This window comes from Eurosta solidaginis, chromosome 5, assembly GCF_040869045.1.
Source record: "Eurosta solidaginis isolate ZX-2024a chromosome 5, ASM4086904v1, whole genome shotgun sequence".
Taxonomy (NCBI): Eukaryota; Metazoa; Arthropoda; class Insecta; order Diptera; family Tephritidae; genus Eurosta; species Eurosta solidaginis.
In genome coordinates, this window is record NC_090323.1 from 25,609,051 (window position 1) to 25,628,608 (window position 19,558).

At 36.1% G+C, this 19,558-nt stretch overlaps 1 protein-coding gene and 1 long non-coding RNA gene across 2 annotated transcripts in view; one reads left to right on the forward strand and one right to left on the reverse strand.

Annotated features, from left to right (window-relative positions):
* The window catches only part of LOC137254059 (uncharacterized), a 323,781-nt gene that overhangs the window by 78,909 nt on the left and 225,314 nt on the right, over positions 1-19,558 (forward strand). The window lies entirely within an intron of this gene.
* The window catches only part of LOC137252700 (uncharacterized), a 177,184-nt gene that overhangs the window by 8,649 nt on the left and 148,977 nt on the right, over positions 1-19,558 (reverse strand). The window contains exon 4 of the mRNA XM_067788746.1: positions 538-639. Coding sequence (XP_067644847.1) covers positions 538-639 — 102 coding nt within the window. The remainder of the gene's footprint in view (positions 1-537; positions 640-19,558) is intronic.

Genomic DNA, 19,558 nt, shown 5'->3' on the forward strand with positions numbered 1-19,558 from the left:
CTTCTCCCCCACCCCAAGTTTTCTTGGAGATGTTAGGGATTGACCTCATATAACTCCTTACCGAATTTCAATGTTCTGGCATGAATACCTGCAGAGTTATGTAGTACCAAATATCCATTTTACATGGGAGGTGCCACGCCCCTTTTATATATCGACATGATTTTTAGCCTATGACCATCCTTGGAATGTTTCTAGTGGGTTGTGCAAATTCGGTTGTGATCCGTCGATCCGTTTAGGACGCAACTCGATCTATACCTACATACATACATACATAATTTGAATTTTATATATATAGATTACCTGGCTAATTTGATATTTGACTGTAGGAGTAATTTTTAATGACTTAATATAGTTTTAATAGCAGAAAAAATAACTAAATATATCAATTTGTAACATTTAAAAGTCATTAGTTTGGAAATTTTTACCAAGACATTGTAAACAATTTAAATTATTTTTGTGGATATCTCATATAGCCTTTTACTGCTCCTTTTCGTCACACGGCTGAATTATTATATGTGGGGAATCTGTTCATCTTACTGTGTAGATGATGTTCTTTTCGATAACAATTCGATTGCGGTAACGAATAGATTACTCGTCTGTTTCATACTCTTTGCATTCGCGTTTTCGTTGTGCAGCACACTGAAAGCAAATAAATATCTTTTCATGATCAAATCGATAACTTTTTAATTGCAAACTACTAACAAATCGATTACTTTGCGACAACAAATAGATAACTCACCGATAACTCATGTTCTTGTTGTTGATGTAGCGATAAGGACACCCCTCGAAGGCCTAGGGGTGTGTTATCACTGTTGATGGTCCCTTGCCGGATGTAGATCCGGTACGTTCCGGTAACAAGCATCATAAAGTTACCAGCGCGACCATCTCGTGAACGATTTGATATGACCACATGAAACCTTCTAAGCTATACCGCCCTCCCACCCCTTACATCCATCAGGAGTTCGGGGCCGCCAGAACCTAGGCTGTTAATGAAACAGGATTCGCCACGGGTAGGTGAGGTTGACAATTGGGTTGAAGAAGCTATATATTGCGCTGCCAACCCCTTAAGAGGGTTGCGCTTCACAATGCCTTGAATCGATTTGGTATTTTAGTCGCCTCTTACGACAGGCATACCTACCGCGTATATATTCTAAGCCCACTAACCCGCTGGGGGCACCGATAACTCATCGATATAGACGGTAGCCTGCTGATGATTAAGCTGCACATTTTCAGAACTTTTTTTATTACTCTTATTTATAAATTTTTTTACCATCTACATATTCATAGCAATACATATCATGGCTATAAGCTTAGTCGTCCTGCATTCCTATTTGCCACCACGACCAGCACCGGTCTTACCACGGACATCAGCACCCATACTAAAATCGAATCCACCACCTGCACCGGCTTCACCACCAGCTTCACCACCAGCATAGCCACCAGGTCCATGTGCAGCACGACGTGTACGACCACTAGGGTCACCGCCTTTTTGGGGCGGCATTTGCGTAGGAGGACTAGCGTTCGTTGATTGCTGAAAAAAAGTATAAATGTATGTTATTAAATGAGTAGTGTAATGTCATGGAAACAAAAGTTCGGACATATTTTGACTGTTTTTCAGCTTATCGAATTTTCAAATTTTTTGAATTATAAACAACTTTTAAAATTTCTTACCAACATCAGCACCAAAACCCCGCAAATCAAAGCGACCAAAAATAGAGAACGCATATTTTCTTTTAACAACTTGAGCTTGATTCTCCAACTGCTGTAAAGTCAATAATACTTTTAGTTTGCTGCACCCACATTTTATAGTCTGGATGTTGCATTAAAATTTCACATAGCTGTTGATTTTATCTGAATGTAATACATGCAATTTCGCAAAGTTACTGATTTGTGCAGCCAAATGAATTGCAAACATTTTAAGATTATGATAAAAGTGCAATGATGAAGTGGATCAATGAGTTAACAAACAATAATATAACAAATTTTATAACAGATTAATGCACCCGATATTCATTATAATATTACCTTGAATTTTAATTTGAAAATTAAATTAAATTTGTTTTTCTACAAATGAAATGATGCCATCTGTAAAGTAATTAATTTAATTTTTTTATATCCAAAACTCTGTTAAGATTATCTACAAATATAGAGATGCTTTTTCGACACACTTTTTCCATAGGTAGATGATGCAGAAAAGCCAACGGACAGCACTTACATTGCCTCCACAATCAGGCAGCGGGTAGTACCGGGCTTGGTGACCGATACACAGATCGAATGGGCGGTGAAGACTTTCTCTAATGCCAAATCACAGGACCCAATAGCATATTTCCTGCCATTCTAGAAATTTCGTGTAGAGCGATCGTTGAATGTGTTAAAATAATATTCGATGGCTGCATAAAATTGAGTCGAAGGTGGGGAAGATCGGTCATATATATCCCAAAGACTATAGACCCATTAGCTTAACATAATTTCTGCTCAAAAACTTTGAGAGGCTGATAAATGTGCTTATTAAGTTCAACATCGATGGAAAACTGTTCCCCACAACACAACATGCGTGCACCAAATGCAAGTCTGTAGACACGGCACTGCATAGGATGATAAGGAGTACGCCTTAGGAGTCATCCTAGACATTGCCGTGACCTTCAGCAATATTTCTAAATAAGCGATCACAGTTTGTCTTAATTACATTGCGGTACGTATATCCAGCCCTAACAGATATATCGGTTTAATTTATTAACCGTCCTGTGCATAGATGGGAACCCGGGTACGTTTTGCATATTCAAAAGCCATTTTTAAATAATCTACAAATAGAAACGAGTTAAAATTTTGTGGCATCGTATGGGAATAAGTCTTCTACAAAAAGGAGAGATAATTTTTTCAAATATAATTTCATAAAGATGATTTTTTAAATAAATTAGTTTTTTATTACTAATTCTCATGGCTGGGATACCCAGGTACCACTAGAAGTTCTCACGTATGAACTGCCTTGTAGTACCGTGTACCCAGCCATGCGAACTAAAAAGAAAAATAATGCATGAACAGGACGGTTAATGGAAGATGGTGGTTGTATGAGGCCCCGCCGCAGGGCGGGATATTATGACCTCTGCTGTGAAAGTTGGTTGCCAAATTTCTTCGAAAAAAAAATCGATATGTGTTCGTTAACAAGTCGATAAATTTTCGGTAAAAAACCTATGACACGATAACTTATCGATAATATTCCAACATCTCTTCGACAACAGCTTATACCTATAACAAGTCTATAGTTCGGCGATGACAAACCAAAAATTTGCCGCTAACAAACCAATAATTATAAAAGCCAGATAACTCTTCGCGTTCAAGAATGAGTTTTCCAATACCTGCTAAATGATTACAAAATAGTACAAAAATTATGCCGAAATAGTCACTAGCATGATCCCATAATTATTTCGATAAGGTTTCTGGAATGAGCCCATAAAGATATCAAAATGGTCCCTATATAATACCTATATTGTCCAGAAATTTTTTCCATATAATCCTGCAAAAAATGTTCCCTAACACATTTTCAAATTTATCTCAAAATGGAATCTTAACTAATACCAAAATGATCATGACTTTCTGAAAATAGTACCGAAATAATGTGGAATAAGTGCCAAATTAATCTCGAAATAATTGCGAAATTAAACCAATCAAACAATGCCGATGTGATCTCAAAATAGTTCCGGAATGATCCCAGTAGTGAAACACAAAAGTTTGGAAATGATCACAAAACTAATCGCGAACAATCCAGAAAAGATCATGAGGTGATCTTCGAAATAGTAACTGTATGTCTCAAAAAATAAACGCTTGAGACGAAGTATGGGTTTTATGTTTTTAATTTTGGGAAATAAAAATTATTTGCAGGTCCTGACAATAACATAATGGTCAGTTTAAATTATGTTAATTTGAAAATAGCAGGCGAGCGACTAACCATCCCCAAAATCTATTTCGGTCGCAAAATAACCATTTCGAAAAAAAATGTGTTCAAAAAAATCACACTAAATAATCTCAGTGGCATTGAGAAAATTTCAAAAATAAAAAAATAATCACTGAGAAGTACCAGAAAATTTTAAAAATAAACATATTTCACATCTTTGTTATTTAATATCGGTTGTTATCTGTCATAAGCCGATTAGTTTTTTCTGGTTAATCCTTAAATGCAATCTCTGATTTAAATACGTAAAGCTCAACCTTCAGTGCTTTAAGTATAAGTTTGGTCACCAACTGTCATGCTGTGCATCCGATTAGGACCAGTTCGTAGGTAGTCACTAAACCTGTAGTGCGAAACGGTAATTTTGTGTGACTCTCGCGCATTGTTTTTGCAGGGTGGTAAGAGATAGATCCTCTGCTTCGTCACTAGTTCGTTGTTATTAAAAAAATATCAATGTTTGATTACTATATATATTAACTGGCTAATTTGCTGTTTGACTGTAGGGGTAATTTTTAGTGACTTAATATAGTTTTAATAGCAAAAAAAATAACTAAATATATCAATTTATAGCATTTAAAAGTCATTAGTTTAGAAATTTTGATCAAGACAGTGTAAACAATTTAAATTAAAAATAGTTGTATTAATATTACCGAATTAATCAGTTCCAAAGTTCTTGCGCTCTCAAAATGATTGCGTTGCGATTTGCAATACTTTTGTTGATAATTATAGGTGCGACGAATTTTGCAGCAGCTGCTGTAAGTATAAGTTTTTAAGCGCATTTTATTTTATATAAATTTTTTTTATATTATTTTTATTATATTAAAAACATGTTTATTCATTTTTTCATTTTTTTTTTTTTTTATTCTATTATTATTTTTTTTTTTTTCAAACAGCGTAATTTCTATACCAAATTCACCAATGTCAAATGCCAATCGCACGATCCCAGCTTTATCAGTGATTTGCAGTGCTCACTAAGCCAAGAAAATTTGTTAAATTTCAATTATACCATAATGCGTCCATCGAATCTTTTTTGTAATCTTATTGTAGATGTGTCACGTAAAAATATGCCGAAAATATTACATTTTCTTCATTTTAATTTTAGCATGTGTAATCTTTTTAATACAAAATACAAAGGAAATGTTTACACTATATTACAAAAAAGCATTAAAAAATATTCAAACCGTGTGCCCCTCTGCCCCTACGAAAAGGTTCGTATTCGATGAAGCGTAAACAAAAAATAAATGTTGAAAAATAGTTAAAACAAATTATTATTGCGGGTTTAAATCGAGCTCAAGACCTAACAATAATTATTTTATCATTATTATTGTAATGATAAATTTTTTTCTTGATTGAAAGTTCCCGAAATGGATTTATGCAACGAGCTTTGGCAGTTGTCTAAAATTTTTTCTTTCTTCTCTTCGAAGTTAATAATTTTTTCAATTAAGAAAAAATTTATCATAACAATAATAATGATAAAATAATTATTGTTAGGCCTTGAGCTCGATTCAAACCCGCGATCTTACAAATCAGTAGGCCGATATAACAACAAAAATCACAAATTATTATTTTTAATATTGGTTTTCTAATTTTTCAGCATCCTGTTAAATATGTTATTCAAAATTACACTGTCCATGAAGACGAATTGCCAAATTATGTGCCGGAGTCAACGTTTTTTATTAAAATAATATTTTTCGAAAACGATTACCAAGTCTTAGCTGAAAGCAATGTAACCTTAGAAGTTATATATAAGAGAAAATTTCCAAAAACTAACAAGAAAAATTTTCACGTACTAAGTGGCAACATAAATCTTGAAAAAATAAAAAATAATTAAAATCAATTAAGACCACAGACGTCAGCTTACGAAAAGCGTTTGTGGCTAACTCATCGCTACAACCAAACAGTTTTTGAAAAGTTAACATTGAAATATTAATTTGTGAATAAAAAGCATAAAATCAGTATTATATTTATCTTCTCTTTCTTTACTTTATACAAAACCATGATTCAATTACTAGAGGTTTGTTCTCCAATGAATACAGAGCTTTGACACCCCAAATTTAACAAGTAAGGAAGTCTGAGTTCGGGTGAAACCCAAAATTACATACCATGTACACTCGAAATGCTGTTGTTGTTTGTTTTGTGTGCTTAAGAGTGTTAAAAGGCTGCGCAATAATACATATACATATGGTTCTATTCTGAACTAATTTTTCTTCGAATTATGTTTCCCGAAACATAGAAAATTGTTTAGTCATAAAAGGGGCGGTGCGACTGAGCATAAGTTCAATGCATTTTGAAATAAGAGGGAGTTAATGAAAATCATTCTGAGATAAGGCATTTTTCAATCTAATTCTATTATAGGGGTTTTTGTGACAAATGTGACTGGCAGCCGACATGGGGTGATACTCAGCTCAGCAGGCGCAATGAACTGAAAAAAAATAAAATAAAATAAAATGGCTCTAAGATAAACTGTATATTCCGGCATTGACTTTGACAGAAGAGTTAAGCTTTTGTGCGGTGCTGCTACACAGGGAGTATTTACTTCTTATTCTAAAACTTTGGAAACCTCCTTTCCGTTTAAATCATGGAAGTGTTCCAGATATACCGTTAGTTTAGAATATTCGGAACACGTTCATTTGATACTGCCTCACTAGGTCCGAATATTCCAAATAAGTATATATGTACATAATATTCCAAATATAAAACGATTCCCCAAAAAATAAGATGCTCAATGGGTACATTTCGTTAAGGCATCCCCATTATTTACTAATGACATTTTTACGTGAATCGATTTACTAGTCGAGTTTTTGACGTTGAACGATGAATTTTAAATGGTTTACTGGTGTCCGTACTTTTCATGAAAGTAACTATATTCGGCCACACTATTGGATCATAGCATAGTTAATAAATCCATCATAAAATTAAAAAAAATTGTTCTAGGGAATTTGCAGTTCAGTACTTATCTGGTATTTGTAAATTGATTGCTTCCTATTTCTACTACTAATATTTTTCGAAAAATCGTAAAGAAACAACACAGTTCACGGATGTTAATTCGATTTGGGAGCAAAATGGCTGCAATTGTCAAAAAATTTGTCAGCCGAGCAGCCCTTTTGTGATTGAATCATGATACAAAACTATAGACGGTGTCTTGCTTACAGCAAAACGGCTGATCTTCTCTACCAATTTTCCTAACTCAAGACATAAAATGGCATTTGTCTGCACCAGATTAGCATAGGGGTACTTTTTTAATAGCATTTTTTATTAAAAGCATATTTAACTGAGTTGTTTAATTGTTCAACAGTGCTTACTAAGCGCAGCACATTGGTGTTCCCTCCCGTATATAAATTCCCGGCAACAAATTTTCTCTTTTGCCGATTGGTTGGCGAGAGAGCGAACTCAGGCGTTCTTGGTGAGATAGCTTAAAACAAAGAAAGCTTGCGTTGTGAATTTAATTCTAGATACCGATCCATAAAATAAGTGCTTTTTATGTTTGCATTCGCCTGAAATTTCTAGCTTAAGGTCAGATTATGTGTGGCACCGTGACACTTTGCGTCGCAGTCAAAATTTTATAATACTGTTACCATTACACCGAATACCGAAAATTCCAGAAAGGCATTCAGGTTTACTGTCACTCACTGAAGTGAATTAATGCCCTTATATGTATGATGGGAATTTTGGTTCAGATGAGAAGTCATGACTCGTTGTATTACAAGGGTCAACACAAAATTTGACTTTGACTTCAAAGCGTTAAATTTCAATTCTTTAGGTCGTAATTTGACGAAAAAATAATATATGGCATGAAAAAGTTTGCTTTCCGATTTAGGAAACCGCTTGATCGAAATTTTTCAAAATCGGTGGTTTTAACTTTTACTTGAAAATGAAACAATTCAAATAAAAATGTTTATTAAGTTTTAATATCGAAATAACTTACAAAAAAGTGGAACATGATTTAATAGTGTACACTTTTACTTTTTATTTTTTTGTTCATAGGTACTAAGTATCCCTCAATAAACCACCAATGTAGTCTCCCATCATGTTCCCATTATATTTTACTTGATATCGTTATTCGAAAAAGAACCTAAAAGCTCTGATTTACTTGTTAGTAAATTTGAATCTCTAATCATATCACTAAAATATGCAGTAGTGATGAAATTATGTTTTGGTTGTTCTGGTGTCGGTAAAAACTTCTTATCGGTATTGCTTTCATAAGAACTAAGAGATCCACTTCTCTCCTATAATTTTTTCGGTGGCTCTAGTACTGGCCGTGTCAGATCGTGTGCGACTGGAGCAGAAGAAGATTTAAGATCAGGATATTCGATGGGTTTTGCATTTTTACCTCTACGTCTTTTACTCTGATACACAATGCAAAAGTAGCAGTCTCTTAACGTGGTATTTTGGTTTTCGCCAGATTCTTGTTGGTGTTGCAAATTGCATAGATTTTTCTCACCTCGATACCAACCTAAAATATAGAAAGAGAAATCAATGTGTTTACTTTATTTAGTTTACAATTTAAATAAAATTTGCTTACCTTCCAAACATCTTTTACAATAACTACAAGCAACATGTGGTGCCCACACTCAGAGAAAAAATCGTTCTAAAACGAACGAAACAAGTTCAAAGTTAAGAACATTCGTTGACAAAAGTCTGTTAGGTACATTTTTTCTTAACTTGCGACCGATGGGCTTGTTTTAAGAACAGTTTTTCCAAGCACACCGTTCGTATTTTATGACCACTTTGGTATTGATGTGTGAACCTTCTGTGCTCATTTCAAGCACTACTTGGGCTTGATTTAGGATTTTTCGTTCTCACGCTTCGAGAACGATTTGGGGCCGATTTAACATTTTTCGGTCTCAATTTAAGAACGGTTCGTGCTTGATCTCTGGTGGGAGGGAAAGTATTTTTTTAAATATATTTATTTAATTTTTATTAATAATAATATTTTGTCATAAATAAAGAATATTTTACAACAAAAAAATTGTTACTAAAATTCAAAAGTTTAAGAAAAAATGCATAATAAGCATTTTCTCATACATTTCTCTTATTTAGAAATTGTTCTTATTTAAAGATGTAAGTATATAACATTTCATAACAAGTTTGAGAATTACCTGTGGATATGTGAATGGAACTGAACGAAAAATAAGAGTTAAAAAAATAGAACAAAAAAAAATTGTTTTAAAAAATTCAGAGTTTGGTGGTGATCGAACTCGCGAAACACGATCGCAAGCGCAACATCATAGCCGCTGGGCCACTACAACTGCTTGATAGCTGGTGCCAAATGGTGTATTTAACATTGTAGTGCACACGGATTGTACGGTTTTTTTTTTCTTGGGCTTGATTTAAGAACATCGTTCTCATTAATAGACCATTTGTTCATATTTTAAGAACAGGTCGTTCGTTTTTCAAGAACAAAAAAGTAAGAACATGAAAAACTTGAATTGAGTCCGGTGGTGCTGGATTTTAGAACGGCGTTTTTCTCTGAGTGTACAAAACACCTGATCGTTGTTTAGTTATCACTCTAGCGCCATGAGTATTGTTACTATAACTATTACCAAAGCAAACTTTATACCGGAAAAGGTATTTTCTTTTCGTTTTTGTTTATAATAAAACATAAAATCATGAAATAAACTTTAGGTGAAAGAACACAATTTTTTTTTTGTAGAGTCGTCTTATACATAACTTTCCTCTTAGATACTTTTTTCCTAGGTTATAATAACCTTAAACTTAGGATGCCTTTTCTAAGGGAAATGGACCAGGGACATACTCGTTCTTATAGGGAATACTGGAATCAGGTTCCTATTTGAATAAAATCGTATTCATGGTTAGTGAAGGAGAGTGGTAGACCTCCAGCGAGAGGTAATGGAAAACATATTTTGAATATTGAAAACGCACCCGCTTCTAGATAAGAACCCAAAAGTACACTCCGTTCCGGAAGATTACCCGAATCCGAAAAAGCACCCAGTTCTTTAAAGCACCCGGTCCTAAATAAATAAAAATGGACTTGGTTCTAAAATAGTACCTGTTCCAAAAAGTACGCGAAAATGAAAAAGTACCCACTTCCTTATAAGTACCCGGATCCGAAGTACACTCCCTTCTGAAAAAGTACCAGAACTACTAGGGGTGACCCTAGAATGTGTGTTTTACGATATGGATATCAAATGAAAGGTGTTAATGAAGGTTTAAAAAGGGAGTGGACCTTAGTTGTATATGTGAAGGCGTTTTCGAGATATCGACCAAAATGTGGACCAGGGTGACCCAGGTCATCATCTGTCGGGTACCGCTAATTTATTTATATATTGTTACGAATATTAGCAAAACTTAGGAGTGCTGCCAGCTCTAAGCCGATCTAAGCAGTGACGTGAATGCACATCAATAATTCAATCATTATGTATCTACATAAACGAATCAATAATTGCGTCTACACATATGTACACATTCCGACGAGCAACATTTACATACAAGGCAGCGAGAGATGAGATGTCACACACCGATGAATTTACTTATACGCTTATGTGTGTGCGGGAGACTGTAAACTACAAACACATGCATATACCTTATCTGAGTTGTCACAAGAGAGAGCAATAATTTGTGCACGTAGTTGTGGCTGGCGATTTTGTAGCCGAAACAACTAGTAACTTCTGGAAATCGAAGAGCCTAGAAGTATGCAGCGTAAACTATAAAAGCGGCGCCAGCGAGTAAGAAGTAATTCAGTTTGATTTGAATTGTCAAGCAGTTACGAGTAAGACGATATCTAGCGAGCAATAGCACTATTATTTTGAAAGTCAGTTTCCTTTAAGATATCAGTTTGGTTATTAAGCTATTCGTTGCACAGTTTGAGTGTTATTGTGAAGTACTTAATAAAGGCCATTTTTTCATCATTCAATATTGGAGTTATTTATTCAACAGTTTAGTGATTCGAACTTAGCAGAGGATTGCAAGTAAGAGGAATTGCAAGTAAAATTCGTTACAATTGGTGTCAGAAGAGGAATTGTTGAATAAATTGCAAAGGACAACAAGGACATGGCAAAGTTCAGTGAATTGAAGATCCAGCAACTAAAGAAGGAGTTGGAAGCCCGTGGGATGAATACAAGCGGCGTTAAACTCGAACTTCAGGCACGGCTACGAGAGGCAATGGAAGCAGAAGGAATTGATGTGGACGAGTATGTTTTTTATCCTGATGAGGACGAGACAACAACAAAAATTGAAGAGAAAAATGAAACACCGCAGACAATGGCGAATACAGACCTGAACATGATATTGGTTGCAATATCGGCACAAATGTCCGAAATGTCATCACAAATATCTACCAACATGTCATCACAATTGGAAGAACAGAAAACGTATATGTCATCACAGATGGAATCCCAAGAGACACGAATAACATCGAAGATTGAAGCACAAGAAACGCGAATGTCAGAAATGTCGACACAGATTACATCCAAGATGGAGACACAATTGGAAGAACAGAAGACATATTTGGCATCTCAACTGGAAGCGCAAGAGGCACGTATATCTGAAATGTCGGCACAAATTTCGGAACAGGTATCAGCGCAGCTCTTTGTGAAACTGGAAGAGCAGGATGCAAAAATTTTACAACTCGAGGACAAAATTGATGCCGAAATAGAAGCGTTAAAAGGTCGTATGGAGCAGTTACAACTAAACCGCCCAGCTGTTTCAGCGAGTAATCCAAAGGTAAAGACACCATCCTTTGACGGTTCTGTTCCTTTTCAGGTCTTTAAGCTACAGTTTGAGAAGACCGCAGCAGTGAACCAATGGAATGCTGAAGATAAAGTTGCAGCTCTGTTCGTGGCACTGAAAGGGCCTGCCGCGGAAATCTTACAGACCATCCCAGAGTACGAGCGGAACCACTACGAAACATTGATGAGCGCTTTAGAGAGACGTTACGGAAGCGAGCATAGGAAACAGATATTCCAAATTGAGTTGCAAAACCGCTACCAAAAAGCAAATGAAACATTGCAGGAGTTTGCTTCAGATATTGAAAGATTGGCTCATCTTGCAAATGCGGACGCACCCGTGGAATACACTGAAAGGGTAAAAATCCAGAGTTTCATAAATGGCATACGGGACGTGGAAACGAAGCGAGCTACATACGCAAACCCAAAGCTGACATTTTCTGAAACGGTATCACATGCATTGACTCAGGAAACGGCCTCACTATTGAGTAAACCAGCATACAAAGCTCATCGTGTAGAAGTGGAAAGACCAGATTGGGTAGACACTATTTTGGAAGCACTGAAGGGATCACAACAGAAAAATGCCGGAGTTATTAAATGTTTCAAGTGCGGCAACCCAGGTCATATTGCACGACAATGCAGCAGCGGTCCCAATAGCTCCAACAATGTGGGTGGTCGTAAACGCAGAGCAGAAGGTGATGAGCAAATATCCAAGACCACTCAATCGTTAAACTAAATCGAGTCAGCCGCAAGGGGCGACAGCTGGCTCCCGCAATTGAATGCCCCATAATCTCTATGTCGCAAATTGGTAGAAAATCGAGCAGTCTTACCGTCAGAGGGAATGTGGATGGCAAAGAACGAGTACTGACTGTAGATACGGGCGCATCTCATTCCTTGATCCGATCTGACTTGGTCAACAGGAGAGTAAAACCGTTACCTGGAGCGAAGTTGCGTACGGTCACTGGCGAGTATAACCAAGTTCAGGGAGAAGTGATATGTGAAGTATTGATTGGGAAGGTCATGGTCCTACACAAATTTGTTGTGGCGGAGATTGTTGATGAAGTTATATTGGGAGTAGATTTCTTGGTTGACCATGACGTCAAGATCGATATGCAGAGAAGGGTGATGCGTTATGAGAACCAAGATGTGCCACTTAACTTTAGTTTGGAAAAAGGGTTCAGCAGTAATCGGGTACTGGTGGAGAAGACTCGACGAAGGCCACGGAAGTCGAAGGCAAAGGTTGATAGATCGAATGGGCCAAATGAATCAAAACCAAAAGTACCTGCGAGAGAAACACTGGCATTGACAAAACCTAAAAGACGCAGGAAAATGAAGCAACGAATTTTCGAGAAGGAATGCGAGGGTAGTTTCAATCCAGAGCGCACTACTGTGGGGAAACGTGGGAACGATACTGATTATGCAAAGCAAATCCGTCCAGCGCAAGCTCTACGAAGTAGTTCATCGGCCAAACAACAGAGTGTAAAGGAACGAACCAGGGTATTGAGTGGTACGATGAAACACAGGTACCATGAGAACAATAATTCGAAAAGTTTCTTGGCGGGAGATTTGGTACTGTTATACAACCCTCACCGGCGGAAAGTTGTTCCATCCAAATTTCGGTGCAGTTGGGAAGGCCCGTACAAGATTGTGAAGAAGCTCAGTGATACCATCTACCGCATACAAAGCATTGAGATACCACGGAGTAGAAGAGTGGTACATTTGGCGATGCTAGCAGCGTTTAGATTGGGAGATTTGTCTGATCGGGACGATCAGACTTAGGTGGAGGGCAGTGTTACGAATATTAGCAAAACTTAGGAGTGCTGCCAGCTCTAAGCCGATCTAAGCAGTGACGTGAATGCACATCAATAATTCAATCATTATGTATCTACATAAACGAATCAATAATTGCGTCTACACATATGTACACATTCCGACGAGCAACATTTACATACAAGGCAGCGAGAGATGAGATGTCACACACCGATGAATTTACTTATACGCTTATGTGTGTGCGGGAGACTGTAAACTACAAACACATGCATATACCTTATCTGAGTTGTCACAAGAGAGAGCAATAATTTGTGCACGTAGTTGTGGCTGGCGATTTTGTAGCCGAAACAACTAGTAACTTCTGGAAATCGAAGAGCCTAGAAGTATGCAGCGTAAACTATAAAAGCGGCGCCAGCGAGTAAGAAGTAATTCAGTTTGATTTGAATTGTCAAGCAGTTACGAGTAAGACGATATCTAGCGAGCAATAGCACTATTATTTTGAAAGTCAGTTTCCTTTAAGATATCAGTTTGGTTATTAAGCTATTCGTTGCACAGTTTGAGTGTTATTGTGAAGTACTTAATAAAGGCCATTTTTCCATCATTCAATATTGGAGTTATTTATTCAACAGTTTAGTGATTCGAACTTAGCAGAGGATTGCAAGTAAGAGGAATTGCAAGTAAAATTCGTTACAATATGTTATACGACGAACAGTATTCCTGCCACGATTCCAAAGGCTTTTGATTTCGCCCTGCAGAACTTTTTCATTTTCGTCTACTTAATATGGTAGGTGTCACTCCCATTTTACAAAGTTTTTTCTAAAGTTATATTTTGCGTCAATAAACCAATCCAAATACCATGTTTCATCCCTTTTTTCGTATTTGGTATAGAATTATGGCATTTTTTTATTTTTCGTAATTTTCGATATCGAAAAAGTGGGCGTGGTCATAGTCGGATTTCGGCCATTTTTTATACCAAGATAAAGAGAATTCAGATAAGTACGTGAACTAAGTGTAGTAAAGATATATCGATTTTTGCTCAAGTTATCGTGTTAACGGCCGAGCGGAAGGACAGACGGTCGACTGTTTATAAAAACTGGGCGTGGCTTCAACCGATTTCGCCCATTTTCACAGAAAACAGTTATCGTCAGAGAATCTATGCCCCTACCAAATTTCACAAGCATTGGTAAATTTTTGTTCGACTTATGGCATTAAAAGTATTATAGACGAATTAAGTGAAAAAGGGCGGAGCCAAGCCCATGTTGAAATTTTCTTTTACTTTTGTATTTTTTTGCACCATATCATTAATGGAGTTGAATGTTGGCATGATTTACTTATATACTGTAAAGATATTAAATTTTTTGTTAAAATTTGACTTAAAAAAAATTGTGTTTTAAGTGGGCGTGTTCGTCATCCGATTTTGCTAATTTTTATTTAGCACACATATAGTAATAGGAGTAACCTGCCTGCCAAATTTCGTCATGATATCTTCAACGACTGCCAAATTACAGCTTGCAAAACTTTTATATTACCTTCTTTTAAAAGTGGGTGGTGCGACGCCCATTGTCCAAAATTTTACTAATTTTATATTTTGCGTCATAAGTTCAACGCACCTACCAAGTTTCATCGCTTTATCCGTCTTTGGTAATAAATTATCACACTTTTTCGATTTTTTGAAATTTTCGATATCGAAAAAGTGGGCGTGGTTGTGGTCCGACTTCGTTCATTTTAAATGGCGATCTGAGATGAACGCCCAGGAACCTACATACCAAATTTCATCAAGATGCCTCAAAATTTACTCAAGTTATCGTATTTACGGACGGTCGGACGGACATGGCTAAATGAATTTCTTTTTTCACCCAGATCATTTTGATATATAGAAGTCTATATCTATCTCGATTAGTTTGTGCCGTTACGGATTACCGTTATGCGAACAAAGTTGATATACTCTGTGAGCTCTGCTCAACTGAGTATAAAAATGTGTGTGTGTATGTGTCCTATAGGCGTCCAAAGTATTCAGCCGATCTTGACACAATTTTCACAATAGTTTCACGTGGTCACCTGGTACTATTCTGCCTATATACAATTTGTAAAAAGTGTGCAGTGCCTCGCCTTTTACTAAGAAAAAAGAAAATTTAGTATATTTCCCTTAATTATTTGAAGTCCAATTCGAAATTTGGTAAATATATTCCATGAATGAGGAAAATTTGGTGGAAAGTAGTAATCGGAAGTATAAGTGGAAGTGGAAGTGGGAGTGGGAGTGGTAGTGGGATGGATAGTTGTGAAGGAGAAGTTGAAGGAAAAGGGAATGGAGATAAAGGGAAAGACTGGGATCGTAAGAAGAAATGGCCGAAAAAATAGACGAGGATGATATAAAGAATAATAGGGGGTAAAAAAAAAATTTAGAAGTGAAGAATTTCGAAATGAGAAAAACCAATTTTTGGGAAGGTCATCGTCTATCATACATGCTAGTTATTAAGAATTCATGAGCTTAATTCCGGCTTATAATAATTGAATATTCAATCAATATTTTTTTCTAAGAAAAACTGAAAAGAAGGGAAGAAACATTTGCTGGCATATTGCGATGGTACCATTTCGAAAATCGCCACATATTCATCGTCTGGCAATTTGGTAATGTTATCAAAGGTTTCGCCGAGATTCGGACCGCGAATAACATAACATTACCAAATTGCCTGACGATGAATTTGTGGCGATTTTTGAAATGGTACCATCGCAGTATGCCAGCAAATGTTTCTTCCTTTCTTTTCACTTTCTCTTAAAAAAACATAATAATTGAATATTCAATTATTATAAGTCGATGTTAAGCTCATGAATTCTTAATAATAAGTATAAATTGAACACACCATTAAAACAAACAAACATATACATGCTAGTACTTAAAATATACGAAACATTCTCTTATAAAGCATTTTGCTTCTTTTATGTTTCTCGTAGCGTGTTAGTTAAATTGATTGAATTCACAAAGCGGTTCGGTCCGCAGTAGCTGGTACAGTGGCAGCTTAAGTGTCGGGCTGGAATGCAACTTCTCGAAACTGTGATTTCAACCTAACTTAACTACATTGATACTTGTTACAGAACTTACTGTGTGCAGATTAAGTTCACAATTAGTTTATTTTGGTAGCTTTGACTCTATATATTGAACTACAGCAACCCTTTTAGTCCCAGGCCATGTGCGTCTGCTATGGTTCTTATTATTACTTTTCTCTTTACTTGACTTAAGGTTTCTCGGGAGATATCAACAAACAGTTTTATAATGATTAATAGTTATTTTCTGTCAGAAATTTCTATCTCTTTAAATAATAATTAACATAACACTCTTGCATAGCGCTTACCACCCCTTGAATCGTGTTGAGAGTTATTTGGGCGCCCTTTTCCCAATCTCACACAATCCGTCAAAACATCTTGTTTATCCATTGGACTTTTATGTTAATGGGAGCTAAAACTATTTTAAAAGCATTTTTCAAATACCATTTGCAAGTGAAGCTGCCCAAACAAAGAACTCAATACGATATTTACAAACCAACCTTATGACGTGTAAGGTAAATAATAAACATCATATACTTTTATTAAAATTCCATTCAATTTTCAATGAAAGCCAAATATAACAACAAAAATATAACAACAAATTTGTTTATTTCTTCTAATACGAGTTTGTTTATACAAAAATCAACAACAGCTGCTGCTGCTCCTCCTCCTTCATCTTTCGCGTGAAGTATTCCCCGAGGAAATGTCAATTGAGAATATCTGCGCTTTGAGCTGTTTGATGGTTTTTGTAGCGGGTGACCTTTGCTGTGGAGATGCGTATTTTTGGAAAATTCTCAAGTGGATTTTTACTAATTGAAAATTGGAATTTGTTGAAATGGCGAAGAAACCGCACAGTAAATAGAAGCTGGAATAGTGATGGAAAAAGTGAGACGCGAAGGACAGCAAAACTAAAATTAAATTGAAGATACACAAAAAGGAGCAGATATTTAAGATAAGAAGAGGAAGAAGAAGAAAACGTAGAGAAAGAAGCATCACTTTAATTGAATCTTATGCAAATATTTGTTGCACTCACCAACACACAAAATTGCAGTCAAGCGTATGATGTCAATCGAGTTTATTAGAAAATTTTGTAAACTATTTATTTGAAGTACTTGAAAAGTATTTAAATTGCTTTTTGCCAGCGTACGTAGAAGGTGACAAAGTGGTTGTCAAGTATTGACGATGGTTGGCAAAGATGTTTTGGATTACAAAGTAAAGGTGAAGAGGTCGAGCTGTAAATTAATTTAATCAAGCATTTAAGGAATTTCAACTATTTTTGTGATGGATTCCAGTTGATAGCGCATAAATTACGTTAGTGAATTTGGCTTTATTCACCATTTCTAGACGACTTTGTTGCGCTAACTAGTAGAGCTAAAGATTTTGAGAAATTTTTTCAAGAAGAAACTTCTCGTGAGTATCGGCTTCTCGAGTATCTTAGGTCTCACATATCTTCGAGAAGAAATCGTAAGCTCTACAAATAATACTGGCAAAGCTCATCAGCTTTTCGAGTATCGAAAATCGAGTATAGAAAATCTCACGTGACGTCGAATTCTCGAGTCTCCGAAGTCCCTTTTGTGTTCGTGAAGTAATCGAAGCTCTATATAAATACTGACAATGAAGCGACTAAGTTCATAGTCGCGAAGCTCGCGAGCTTTATCGCCATTACGAGATTCGAGTTTCGGAAGAAGTCATTTTCTCGAGTATCGAAATTCTTGCTTGTGTTCGAGAAGAAATGGCACGCTCTGCTAATAATACTAAAAATGCAGCGACACGAGATTCGAAAGTCTCGAAGGAAGCCATTTTCTCGAGTCTTGAAACTCCCTTTTGTGTTCATGAAGAAAGCTTAAGCTCTACTAGCTAGAGGCCTCAAAGCGAAGTCAAGACGACTGGCCGAAAATCGAAATTGATCGCAACCATATGAGACATTCCCTACGAAAGCTCAGATGACGGCGATTGAAGGTAATTGACTTAAATGTTGGACTAGCAGCTCAGGAAATATTTTTTTTAAACGTGGTCTTCACTCCACAGTGGTTTCTCAAAAAACAGACTACTTTCAGTGAATTACTGCTTCTCTTGATAGCAGCTTTGATATTCAAATATCTATGAAGAAAATGTGTGGTATGGCTTTTTCTGCTAGAAGGGAAATATTGGCCGCCGGTTTCGCTGCACGTTTACCGCAGCTTAAGCCGCCTTCAATAGTGAATAAAATGCTGATGTCTAGTTCAATATCTGCTCTAGCACTCCAGCAGTTACCAAATACTAGCACAATTGTAGTGCTATCGGCTTCCTATTGGTTTCTTATCGGCTTGTTATCGCTACATCGGTCATAATAAACCAATGAATATCCGATAACAAATCGATAACACGGCGATAACAAATAAGGGTAAATCATCATAACAAGTCGAAAGATGTTCGCCAAAAAATCGATAGCTTTTAGCTAACAACTCACCAAAACATAGAGATTAAATTGATAACTTTTCCATAAACAAATCGATAACTTTCTGATAAACAAATTGCTAGCTTTTCGATAAACTGATCGACAGCTCGCCGTTAGCAATTTAGTAACACTCCGATAGCAAATCCAAAGCTTTTCCATAACTTATCGACAACTTTTCGATAACAAATCCATAACTTACGTAAAAATCGACAACATGCAAATTGCAAGTCGAAAGTTGTTCGATAGCTTTTACATAACAATACGCTAAAACATCGAGAGCAAATCGATAACTTTTAGGTAAACAAATCGATAGCCCGCCGATAACAAGTCAATAAACAATTGGTAACATATCGATAACTTCTTGATAACAAATTTATAATTTTTCTCCGTAAAAATCGATAACAAATTAGTTAGTCTCCAGTAACAAGTCGAAGGTTGTTCGATAACAAATCGATAGCTTTAAGATAAAGATTCGCTAAAACATCGAAAGAAAATCTATAACCTTTCGATAAACAAATCGGTAGACTGCCGGTAGCAATTTAGTAATCAGCCGATAACAAATAGATACAAATAGATTGATAACTTCTCTATAACAAATCCATAACTTTGAAAAAAAGCCAATTTCTCTGGCAACAGCAACTTTTAAATAATTTATGATCATACCGTGTGCAAATACTT